This window comes from Pungitius pungitius, chromosome 1 (assembly GCF_949316345.1).
Source record: "Pungitius pungitius chromosome 1, fPunPun2.1, whole genome shotgun sequence".
NCBI lineage: Eukaryota > Metazoa > Chordata > Actinopteri > Perciformes > Gasterosteidae > Pungitius > Pungitius pungitius.
The window spans coordinates 2,585,168-2,597,227 of NC_084900.1; the positions used below are offsets into that span (position 1 = coordinate 2,585,168).

The 12,060-nt window shown below is 51.0% G+C and overlaps 1 protein-coding gene across 3 annotated transcripts; it reads left to right on the forward strand.

Moving 5' to 3' along the window:
- Positions 1-5,620: 5,620 nt before the first annotated feature.
- ndrg2 (NDRG family member 2) lies at positions 5,621-11,554 on the forward strand. 3 transcript variants are annotated; one of them, XM_062560363.1, is made up of 15 exons: positions 5,621-5,772; positions 6,865-6,906; positions 7,066-7,171; positions 7,253-7,373; positions 7,770-7,832; positions 7,922-7,982; positions 8,232-8,318; positions 8,390-8,446; positions 8,552-8,655; positions 8,744-8,782; positions 8,879-8,930; positions 9,020-9,067; positions 9,163-9,198; positions 9,467-9,518; positions 9,604-11,554. In XM_062560363.1, the coding sequence occupies exons 1-15, from the start codon at positions 5,701-5,703 to the stop codon at positions 9,765-9,767; spliced, it is 1,104 nt and encodes a 367-aa protein (XP_062416347.1). In that variant the 5' UTR covers positions 5,621-5,700; the 3' UTR covers positions 9,768-11,554. The 3 variants fall into 3 exon arrangements, with proteins under 3 accessions (XP_062416347.1, XP_062416349.1, XP_062416344.1); XM_062560360.1 differs by having other exon boundaries at positions 5,652-5,772; positions 6,841-6,906; XM_062560365.1 differs by lacking the exons at positions 9,467-9,518; positions 9,604-11,554 and adding an exon at positions 9,230-9,460 and having other exon boundaries at positions 5,651-5,772; positions 6,841-6,906.
- The last annotated feature ends 506 nt before the right edge of the window (positions 11,555-12,060 follow it).

The following is a 12,060-nucleotide window of genomic DNA, read 5'->3' on the forward strand; positions in this document are numbered from 1 at the left end:
GACTTGTGTCAATGTCAAATGGGGGTGTGTCTGTGGCGGGTGCTCAATGTCTCTGCGCTACAATAATAATAATAATAATAATAAATAACTCAAATAACAAAATCATGCAGCAGAGCCCCGAAAGCGATCGTTTGGTAAGAGTCTCGCTAATGGAATATTGTACAGCCGGTCGTGCCAGACCAAGGACGCGCACGCTCACACACACACACACACACACACACACACGCGTGCGCGCACAGGCACACGCAAATCTCACAGCTTTTCTCCTGGCCGCAAGCTGCACGCACGCACTCCAGCAAAAGCTCGCGCACAGGTTCTGTGAGTCATACCGCATTTGGAGACTCGGCGTCGGTGCTCTTTGAGTGAAGTGGAGCCCCTGCTGATAACACACGCGCACACGCGCGCGCGCGCACACACACACACACACAGACTTGTGCAAGAGCGCAGATATGCTTCTCTGAGGCAAACGTTGTTTCAGGATTGTGCGTTTATAGATGTACAAATACACAAGGCCGAGAAAGGCAGCCGCGAACATACAAATAACTAAACACACACACACACACCCAGATCAGAGTTTCTCTTTTCTGTTGGAGATGCCAGTGGTTTATATAAATAAATGTTTGCCACGGTAGCCAAAGAACTCTGTATTTGTCGGGTATCAAAGGGTCAGTCAGCTGGTGGAGATGCTCTCGGTCTGAGATTCATGGCGTTGATTGTAAATTTGTGCTGTTCAAAGAAACGAAAGAAGGACCCTTTCCTCCAGGACTCTTTCTTGGTAGGAAATAGTTTCTATAAATACACTTGGCTTTGTCTTGCCAACGTCTCTTTCAACGTAATCCCGTTCCCCCGCGTTGGGGTACGGAGGCGGATACCGTGCACATGCGTACATGCAAACCTATTCTCGGGTTGTGTGTCCAAACAGCAGCGCAGCGCAGGGACACCGCCGAGTGCGTTCACCAGGACTGCCGTGCGTGTCGAGTAGCCCCCTCCCTGCAGGAGTTCATTCCTGAAAGCATGTATTTCGGTACGTGAACACCGTGTGACGGCGTCGTCACGGGGCTCTTTTAGGCTGGGACGCTCGCCCGGCGGTGTGACGCAACGCGAGGGTTTGTTTGCGTTCTGGCCAGACCAATAATCCCAGATCAACTTGTTGACATCATGAAAACCGCCGCTGTCCTCGGACTGAGCCGGCAGGCGTTCCCCAACCGAACTGAGCAAAAGGCCTTTCCCCCCCCCTCCCCCCTTCTTCTGTCATTGCGACAACCCTTGTCACGGCCGGGTTGTTTTGCCTTGTCGCCATGGTGACCATTGACCAGCGCAACCTGGTCGCGGTCCAGTGGTGCCCCTCAAACATGGTCCCCTCCCGCGTTCTTTCGGCCCCGTCGGTGACAGTTTCATTTGTTGACAAGTGGACTGGTTCTTTTCCCCATGCGCAGTAAATGTTGAAGTCAATCCTCCATCTGCCAAAGGCAGATAAGGCACTTCTGTGTGTGTGTGTGTGTGTGTCGGGGGGGGGGGGGGGGGGGGGGGGGGGGGGGCGTACTAGAGCGCGTTGAGGCCGTCACCTCGCCTGTTGACTCTACCAATATTAACATTTACTCCCGCGGTGTTTGCCGATCCATCAGTGTTGAGTGCAGGGAAAGACGACAGGCCGGACCTGCCAGGGGGGCCGAGGTGTGGAGTTCAAATCCCTGGAGGGTGAGGGGCGGGGGGGATTTGCATTGGGAGAGTTATGCAGCACCCACCTAAAGATTATGGACATAATAATAAAAGCGGGAGTCATTACTCGCAGTAACACTGTCCTTTATATAAAAACAATGACGATAAGAGTTTCTGTGGGATCGGGTCGCGTTGCTTTGAGGGGGCGTTGACGCCGAAATGGACGATCTAAAAGAGGTCTCCAGGCCGTGGGACGAGAGAGAGGCCGTTGGAGAACCGCCGCGTGGGCGTCCGACATTCGTCTCGCCTCGGTGCGTCGTTTTTTTCCACCATCGCGTTGCTGTTCCGTTGGAGCGTCTGGTGAATGTTCGACCAGGGTGTTGCTGTACGCTCTGTGTAGGTGTACTACAGCGCCGCCTCATCCGGGTCAGAGCGTATGGATTTTATACCGTGTGGGCGGGGCAGCGGCCTCCCCAATGCCACGCATCTGGGCCAGTGTGTTTGTGCGACCGCTCGGTCCGTTTGCGACGATGGCCCGAAGGGCCAGATAGGGCACCACAAAGGCCCGTCTGTTCCCACGAGGCCAAACGGGCCTTCACAACACGCCTATTTATAGAGCAACACTCCATTCACGTTTCTGTTTGTGTCCTTCTTTTAACAACAACCCGACTGTGCGGTACAACGTGCATCCAGGCTGCTGCTGGCCGGCTCACTGTGTGTGTGTGTGTCTGTGTGTGTGTGTGTGTTTGCTGTTGCCATTCCACGGCGCACGGTTACATAACCAGGGCTGTTTGTCAATAGATCCGCAGGCAGAGGAAGAGCCGAGGAGGGCACAGGGTGGGCCGAAGAAGGGGGAGGCGGCCCCTCGCTGGGACGCACATCGAGCGGTTTTCTCTTCCGTGTTATATTGGGCTTTCTGACCGTTGGCCTGTTGGTACCAGAAAGGATCTGTGACCTGCTTCCCGTCACCAAGTCTCCTGGTGAACGGAGAACCGTCTCAGCCTCAGAGTGCGTTTGGCCGCGGCTGCAATCAAGCTCGCCGTCACGTCTCCTTATCAGCGCACAGCCGAAACGCGCCCACGTATGAAATGACCCGAGCCTGAAAGTCAATTTCACGCCGCGCGCGCGTGTGTGTGTGTGTGTGTGTGCGTGCGCTTGTTTGTGTGGGTCCGTGATAATGCGCTCGTCTGGTCGCCTACGACTTGGATGGAAGCGATTCGGATCGGGAGCCTCTTTCAGCTTGCTGTTGTCACACGAGGCCAAAAGGCCTGACCCGAACAAAGCGAACATCGGCACACGCTCCCGTCTGCTGGTTCACTGCCGCCCGGACGGCGCCATTAGGAAACGATTGCCGTTATTGGATGTAATGCTGTTATCCACAAGGCCAAATGCTAAAAAGCCCTTCAAGTTATTTCGGTGCAAGGTCTTCAAACTGCTTGCTTTTCGTCAGACCGAAAGTAAAAAACAAGAAGAAATGAACATTCGCCCCCCCCCCCCCACCCCCGGGGAACGCTTGGCATTTTAAATCGTCGGCATTTATCGGTTATTAGATGGAACAGTAAACCTGAACTCATGCGGCGTGTGCAGGTGCGATGCTGCCCGTTGCTAAGAGACCAGCGGTCACGATGGAAGACATTTTTTGGGCCGAGTGGCTTTCTGTCTCGCTCACCTTACGGACAGAGACGGCATGTCTGAGTGCAGGCGGGGTCTCGCGGGAGGGTGGACAGAGGGGGGGGGGGGGGGGGGGGGACACACAATCTGGGGGGGCCCAATGATGAGAGGGAGAGCCGAGCCTCAGCCACCGAGGGTTTGAGGAGATAAGAGGCCGGAGTGATGCGCTGAGAGACGGAGAGAGAAAAACAAGCTTTCATCTGCCCATCCAACGCCGTGGGAAGCGGCTCAGGAAATTTAAGGGGGGGGTTGGGGCGGCCGGGGGGGCTTTGAGAAGAGACGAGGGGGGCTTTGGCTCCTCTCCTGGTCTCCATGGATGCTGATGTGCCTCCTTTCTCTCCAGGCATTAGTCGCTCATCTTCCTCTCTCTCTCGCTCTCTGACTGTAATTACTCCAGCGAACTTAGCAACAGCCCCCCCCCCCCCACACATACACACACACACACACACACACACACACGCAGTTTGTTTTTTATTGGCATATTAAACCACAAATAAAAGTAGCCCCTAAACACAGGTTAATACTTTCAGATTAAAACGAATCCTTTATTCATCTCAGAATCAGGTGCTCGCAGCAGAAATGAAATAAGAAGGTCGATAAAAGCCTTGTTGATGTAAACGCATTACCTGGTACTCGCAGGTGTGTGTGTGTGTGTGTGTGTCTGTGTGTGTGTGTGTGTTACAGCTTGGAGAGAAGATGAAAGCGTCGTCCGGCCGACCCCATTTTATCCCGTCTCCCGTTGGCGAGGGACAAAGGACGGCGGCGAAGGAGACAAAGGACTCTGACTTAGAGGGCGGGGGGGGGGGGGGGGGGGGGGCAGAGGGAGGGAGGGAAAGTTTCTCCTGTTGCATCGACAGTCGTGTGGTTTGATCGAAGACACAAATACGGACGCCATCAAAAAGCGCTTATAAGTTGCGGGCTTCTGACCTAGCAACTGTTGTCTGACAGCTGAAATGCAGAAAGCCCCCCCCCCCCACACACACACACACACACCTCGCCCCCCCCCACCATTTTCTCAGCCAGCCACACATTCTCTTCCACGGTTTTCTTCGCTTCTCGCGCTTCATGCAAATCTGTTCTTTTCTCCGGTTTTCTGGGTCCGCGGCGACAGACGGCGCCTCCTGTGCAGCTTAGCAGTTATTACACGCTCCGACGCACACACACACACACACACACACACACACACACACACACACACACACACACACACACACACACACACACACACACAGGCAGGCAGAAAGGTGGATGATAGAGGAGAGAGGATTCATTGTGACGGGCCAGTTTTCAACTTGTTTGTTTTGTCCCCACTGTGGTCATGTGATGTCGTTCCCCGTGCAGAATCCAACGGTGGATTTAATCGATCAGCTCCGTGACGCCTGACGAACGGCGCGGAGCTGACCGTCGTCCTCCAATGGTGACGGCTTCAATGCCTCTTTAACGCGAATTGTGTTGTTTTCTGATTTGGTTTTTTTCGCTCTCTCGCCGCCGGCGGCCAATCGCAGCTGTCGGTTTCGAGGCTCAAGGTCTGGTCTGCAGAATCAATCGGGTCGTTTGTTCAGTGGAATTCAGCTCATTTCCCCTGTGTGACGGTCGCCCCTTTTCTTAGAACTGAGTTCGTCTCAAGGAGCCCTGTTGCGTAACGTTCCCTCCCAATAACCCGGGTGGGGGTGGGGGGTGGGGTGTCCTATAGAGGAGCTATGCAAAGGCCGCGGTGTAGAGTATCGGAGAGCAACTCGACGGCCCCGTTTATTTCTGTTACATGGTCAAAGCGTCCGCTTCTCTGCGGTGTGCCCATGGAGGGATGCAGGGATCCACAAATATACAGAGAAAACAGAAAGAGGGGGGGTGGGGGGGTTCCCCCGGAGGCAGCTGATGACTGCACGTAATAAGTACCTAATGGTCAACGCTTTGACCTTTGACCTGGATAGTCATTTTACCAACTTATCATACAAAGAATTACCCATATAGTTTTTAGGTGAATCTGTTTGGCTTTACATGGCTGTAAATATGATTTATTCTGCAACGGACACCAAGACCCCCCCCCCACACACACACACACACACACACACAAACCCGACATGTAAGGGCCGGCATGCAGGGACGCTCGCTGTGGCCATGGCAATGAAACTAAAGCCGCCTCTCGCTGTAGTTTGAGAACAAGGGGGGGGGGGGCACTTTAGCGCCACTTTAGCGTCTCTCGTGTTCCACTCGCCTCCATCTCTCCGCGCTTTTATTTATCATAGTTTCGTCCCTTCCCACAGAGTCAGACTGACCGTTGTGTGCGTGTAGTGGGACAGACTGTAACTGCCCCCCCCCCCCCCCCCCCCATCCCCGGTCTCTCTTCTCGCCCGTACAGGAGGCGACGCCATGACGACCGAAATGCAGGAGATCGCCATCACGGAGGAGAAGCCGTTACTCACGGATCAGGCTGAGGCCAAGGTCAGAGACGACTCCAAACACACACACACACACACACACACACACACACAGAAATACTACACACATACGTACTAGTTTCCACAAATGGGGGACCGGGAGAATGACTTGATTGTAACGTACGTGGTCTGAAGCCGTGCACAAGTGGCTCACTCTGTTTCCCCGTGTGTGTGTGTGTGTGTGTGTGTGTGTGTGTGTGTCCCAGGGGACTTGCATGTGTGTCCTTGTTGTGCACAAATCTGAACGTTTGTGCTCATTCAAGCCTACATGCAACAACATGTGTCTCAACACGTGTGTGTGTGTGTCTGTATGAGTGACTGTGTGTGTGTGTGTGTGTGTTTGTGCAAAGCTGTGCCTCAAAGCCCCAGGAGGGTTGGGGGGGGGGGGCGCAGATCTCCCATGATGCCGATAGGTCTTTTACTGGCGACCTCTGGTGGGCAAAGAGGGGAACGCTAAAAGTAAAAGAGTTAAACACGAGGGACAAACGCACACATGTGAATGCACATAGAAGGAATGTGAGCCGTGACTCGATTGATTGAAATTTCCACTTTAAAGAGTGATAAAAGATCAAAGGCAGGTGCTACTCTTTAGTATACCTCAGATGTTCAGACAATGGATTGTGTCAGACGGTGAAATAGATGCACTTTGAATTTTACTGAGTTTTCTAGTCTCATCGACTGTCAACCGTTCACAATTCCACTGTTAAGCTCACTTTGACCTCACAAAACTCGATTCGTGAAAGAGAGACGTTGTGAAATTGTGAAATAACAACTAACACCCGCCAACGGGACAAAAGCACCTGTAGTGGTGACATTCATGTCGAGTCCCAAAGGAACAATCATTCTGAGGAGGAAGTGTAATGGACCCTGGGGGCGGGAGGGGTTTACTGTTCGAGCCCCCGCTCCTCTGAAACGGTTTCAGGCATCGACCTTTGTCTGTGGGGGTGATCATTACGATGACGCAGAGAATTACACCTCATTTGACATAAAAGGACCATGAAAGAAATACCCCTCGCAGTATAGAATATATAATATATATTTAGCAACCAAAAGCACGTCTTGTTCTCACCAGACGTCCCTCTGTCTTTCGTCCCAGGACGCTGAACTGGCTGCTCGGATCCTCCTGGACCAAGGACAGGTACGGCTGCCTCCTCTTCCTCTTCAATTCTACTTTTTACACGAGCTTCTCGAGGCCTAAAAAAAAAAAAAGAGGGGTTCCACTGAGAGACGCCGTGAAGGTTCCAGGTGTTTTGTCCCCCCCCTGAACTCACGCTTCCCGCTGCTTTTCCTCCCCCAGGAGCACAGCATCGAGACCCCCCACGGCGTCCTGCACGTGACCCTGCACGGCACGCGGACCACCCGCCGGCCGGCCATCCTCACCTTCCACGACGTGGGTCTGGACAGTGAGTAGCTCCGCCCCTTCCTGTCTGCTCTGTTTCTTTTTACTTTCTTTAAAATTGATCCCCCCCCCTCCTCTCCGGCAGACAAGAGCTGCTTCTCCCCCCTGTTCAAGTTCGAGGAGATGCAGGAGATCGTGAAGAACTTCACCCTGATTCACGTGGACGCTCCGGGGCAGGAGGAGGGCGCCGCCCCTTACCCCGCCAGGTACCGCGCTCGCCCGCCTGTGGTCACGTGTCTGCTGGGTTTTTTTTCCAGAAGCAAAAAAAAAAAAAAATCTCAGAAGTGGAAGTAATCTTGTGAGGCTTGTGACTAATCCCTTCCCAAAATACTCCCCATCTCTCATATCTCCCTCCTCTGCTCTCCTCGGAGGTTCAGAGGAAATCTTCTCTCGCAGAGGATTTTATTTCTCCTGTTGTCGCGCTGACCTTTGACCTCCCGCTGAGGCTTATTCCCTTTAAAAATCCCCCCGTGGATTGAAAGTGTGCTTAAGATGAAATGATATGGTTTTTGTCATCCTGTATTTCGGGGAAAGTTCTTAGTAGTTAGTTAGTAATTAGAAATCAGAAGTCAGCCAAGAGGGTTTTGTGCTTCCTGTTGCAGTTACCAGTACCCCTCCATGGACACCATCGCAGAGATGATCCCTTCGGTCCTGCAGTTTTTCAAGTGAGTTAACGTTAACGCCCACTTTTTTTTTGTTGTTGTTGAAACGTTTACCTGTGTATTGAATGTGTCGTTGACTCTTGTTCCTTCAGCTTCCGCACTGTGATCGGAGTGGGTGTGGGAGTGGGAGCGTACATCCTCTCCAAGTTCGCGGTGAGCGCCTTCTGTTCCTCTGAAACCCGCTAAATATTCAGCCAAAGTTTTCTCTGAGCGGTGATTGGCACCTCTGATAAGGACCGCTCGGCTCTGATTGGTTGAGCCTTTTAAATGCATATTTCTCATGCGCCGCTGTCACAGCGACACGCTTCCCCGCGCCGTGTCATTCATGAACACGTCTTAACCCGGAGACATTTAACACTTTCCCTGTCGTCTCTCTCCGCTGCCTCCCTCCTTCCGGCTCAGATGGCGAACCCAGACTCGGTGGAGGGCCTGGTTCTGGTCAACATCGACCCCAACGCCCGCGGATGGATCGACTGGGCCGCTCAGAAGGTGCGCAGGAGCTCGTGCTCTTGAAACGTGTCCCATTGAACTCGCCCCTAATGACCTCTCCTCCTCCTCAGCTCAGCTCCGTGACGTCCTCTCTGACGGAGCAGATCTTGTCCCACCTGTTCAGTCAGGTACAGCGACCTCCTGGTCCCACTGAGGAGCTCTGAGTTTTTTTTCTTCTTTAAATTCTTCCTCATTTCGTGACTTCTGTCGCCGCCGCCTGGTTTCTGTTGCAGGAGGAGCTGAGCTCCAACTCCGATCTAGTGCAGTCTCACAGGGAGCGCATCTCCAAAGCGCCCAATCTGGTCAACATTGAGCTCCTGTGGAAGACGTACAACAGGTGAGACCCCCCCCTCGCCACAACATGGTAACGAAACTCTGCATCAAACAGCAGCCCGCGATGATCTTCTCTTTTCCTTCGCTTCCAGCCGCAGGGACTTGAACATCGACCGCAGCACCTCCTTCAAGTAAACCCCCCCCCTTCCCTCTTTTATCTATCCAACCGGTTTCTGATGCATTTTGTCCCTGGAAGCTTTAAAGGCCTCTGCCCCCCCCCCCCTCAGGTGTCCAGTGATGTTGGTGGTGGGCGACCAGGCTCCGTACGAGGAAGCGGCCGTAAGTGACGAAGCGTTCTCACGGTGATCCGATTCCCGGCGGCACAAAGGGTTTGAAGGTTTACCGCCGCTTCCTTCTGTGACCACCAGGTGGAGTGCAACAGCAAAATGGATCCGACGACCACCTCCTTCCTGAAGGTAACGCGCCTTCAATTCTTTCTTTCTTTTTTTTCTGACCCGCTTAGTTCATCCCTCCTAGTTTCTCACACGCCTCCCCTCTCCGACCTCCACAGATGGCCGACGCCGGCGGCCTCCCCCAGCTGACCCAGGTAACGCCGACCCAGGTTAACGCCGACCCAGGTAACGCCGACCCAGGTAACGCCTCGCCCTGACTTTTCAAACGGCGCATCGAGACGGGAAGAGGAACCCAACCGTGGCGTGAAGCCGACATTGAGGAATCAGCCTTTGCCTTTTTTCCAAAGACCCACAGACCACTGAAAAAAAGTGTCTCCTTGGCGGCCATGTTGGATTGCCAAAATTGGACTTTTTCTGTATAACAACTTGTGATTGAACCGTTTCTTTTCTCCATGTTTGCAGCCTGCTAAACTGACTGAGGCGTTCAAGTACTTCATCCAGGGAATGGGCTACAGTAAGTTCACTCATCGCCCAGAAGAATAATGGCACGGATGCCGTATTGATTAATACGAACATTGATAAATTCCGTCTCTCCACAGTGGCTTCGTCCTGCATGACCCGCCTGTCCCGCTCCCGCACCACCTCCCTGTCCTCCTCCTACTCCATGGAGGGGTCCCGCTCTCGCTCCCGCACCCTCTCCCAGGGCTCGCAGGGCGGACAGATGCCGCCGAGCCCCTCCCAGACGATGGAGGTGTCCTGCTGAAGGGAGAGATAAAAAAAATTAAAATAAAAAAAAATAAAAAAACGAGAGAGAGAAAGGAGGGCGAAAGGGAAAAGTAAAGCGCCGACGATGTAGGAGGGAAAAAGGGATGCGTTATTTGTCACTGATCAACTTCCATCGACACTAGGGGCGGGGTGGGGACTAGAAACCGGGGGGGGGGGGGAAGAGAAAACAAAGGATCCCAGAGGTGCCCGTCCTTCTAGTCGCGTCCCCCTCCCGGCCCAAAAACATTTGGTCTGTTCTGCTGTGAGTATCACATGTAGACAAGAAGAGATCATTAGGGGGGGGGGCGCCAGTAGTCCTCCCTCCCTCCTTCCCTCTAGGTCAGCCACTAGAGCCCTTTGGTTTAGACGAGGGGGCCTATAGAGGCATTAACCGATAGTAATAACTCTGTTGTCGATGACGATATTGAAGCTGATGATGATTATAATGAAGTAGTTAAAAAAAAAAACACACACCGTTGTCTTTATTGCACAATGAGCTTAAAAATACATAGATACAAATAAAAGACATACTATAGCAGAGGTACTTTATAACAATGTGTGTCTAGTTTTTATCTGAATGTTTTTTAATCCTGATTTTATTTCCTCCTTCTAACCTGATTGAAGGTTTTTTGTGTCTTCCATTGGCCCCTGTATATTGACATGTACCTTTTGTTTTAACATCAGATTTGATTTTAGTGAGATGGACAGGAAGCTTTTCTTTATTTCTATTCTTTCTTTGTCGACTTGGAAGTTGCATGCCTGGAAATAGCCCACAGAATATGTGTGTGTGCGTGTGTGTGTGCGTGTGGTGTTTTGGCTCCTTGGCGCGTTTGCCGAGCATGGCGGCACTCGCATGACGGATTGGCATTCGTTAGCTTCAGCTGACGTTAATGCCAATCTAATAGTCTAATAGTGCTTCCAGTACCACGTGCTACCCAACAGGAAGCGTTTTCACGACATGGCGGCACGCGTGCAAGTATCGGACGTGGCCAGTAGGGGTCACTGCGTTCGAGAGGATTGTGTCGCGACGGTTGCGACGTGTCTGGGGAGTGTATGTGAGGAATGTTTGAAAAGGGAATCTGAATGGAAACATTTTTGGAATTTAACATTTTGAGCCCAATGAAACCCCTCCCGCCTTCTTGTGTGACTCATAACTGACAATGAACCAGCCCCTTCACTGCCAACCTACTCAGAGAGAAGAAAGTCACTCCCCAGGGCAGCAGTGGAAACCCTAAAAGCTACAAATCGCTGTTTCTATCCTGCTAACGCAGAGTTTTGGGGTCGATGAATGCACGGTGTGCCGAAATGTAAACGCTCCTCCCACACTTACTTTAGGCCTCATGCACCCGGTAACCGGGAGCGTCTACCAAATAAGGGACAACGGTGGAGCGGATGAATGACGATGCCAAATAAGGAATTGGAACGGTATTTGGGGAGAGCAGTACACGCTTGTCCATTTTGTCTTTTTTACTTCAATCATGTTTTTTCCCCTCTGTTTTGGGATAATTGTCATGATTTTTTTTTTTTATCTCTGTGAAGTGTTAGTTGACCCTCCCAATGTGCTCACAAATTAGACAACAGTGTGTGTGTGTGTGTGTGTGTGATAGTTCATGCGTAACCTTTTTTAGCATTAGAGCTGATGAGGGAGTGTAGCGTAATGAACAATTCAAGATAAAGGTAATGAGATTACAATCAATTTTACTTGTGTCGTTAATTTCTCTGTGTAACACAATGAACCTCCTATAAAAAGAAAACTTAAATATGAATAAAAGCTACAGAGAAATACCCCGTCTCCTGTCGTTCTTCATCCCTTGTAAAGTAATAAGACCCTTCTAGTGTCACAGTTAAAGATCGGTTGTATAGTTAGGGATTGCTGCCCAGCAGTGGTCCTCCTGGACGGCTGTACTGCACAGTTCTTTACTTTACTAAATATGTTGGGTCAAAGAATGTCATGAAAAATCAAGTAAAAAAAATTGATGGAAAAATATTTGGAAAAAAAACAGTCTCAAAATATTACGTCAAAAAAGTTTTTAAAATTAATCAATATATATATATATATATTAGGTTGAAAAATGCCATTGGAAAAAGTTTTAAAAGATTAGGTCTGAAAACTCTTTGGAATAAATGTTTAATGTATATAATCCAAAAATATTTCAAAAAATGCTTTGAAAAGTTAAAACGTATAAGGTCTCAAAACGTTTTAAAAATAAATTAAAATATCTTAGAATGATCGAAAAATGTTTTGAAAAATAAGTCAAGATAAGTGGTCAAAATATACCATTGAGAAAAAA

Bases quoted from the DNA above. Each gene is read 5' to 3' on its own strand.
- ndrg2 (XM_062560360.1), top strand. From the start codon at position 5,701: ATGACGACCGAAATGCAGGAGATCGCCATCACGGAGGAGAAGCCGTTA. The intron at 7,833-7,921 runs GTGAGTTAACGT...TTGTTCCTTCAG, and splicing joins TCGGTCCTGCAGTTTTTCAA to CTTCCGCACTGTGATCGGAG. The intron at 9,068-9,162 runs GTAACGCGCCTT...CGACCTCCACAG, and splicing joins CGACCACCTCCTTCCTGAAG to ATGGCCGACGCCGGCGGCCT.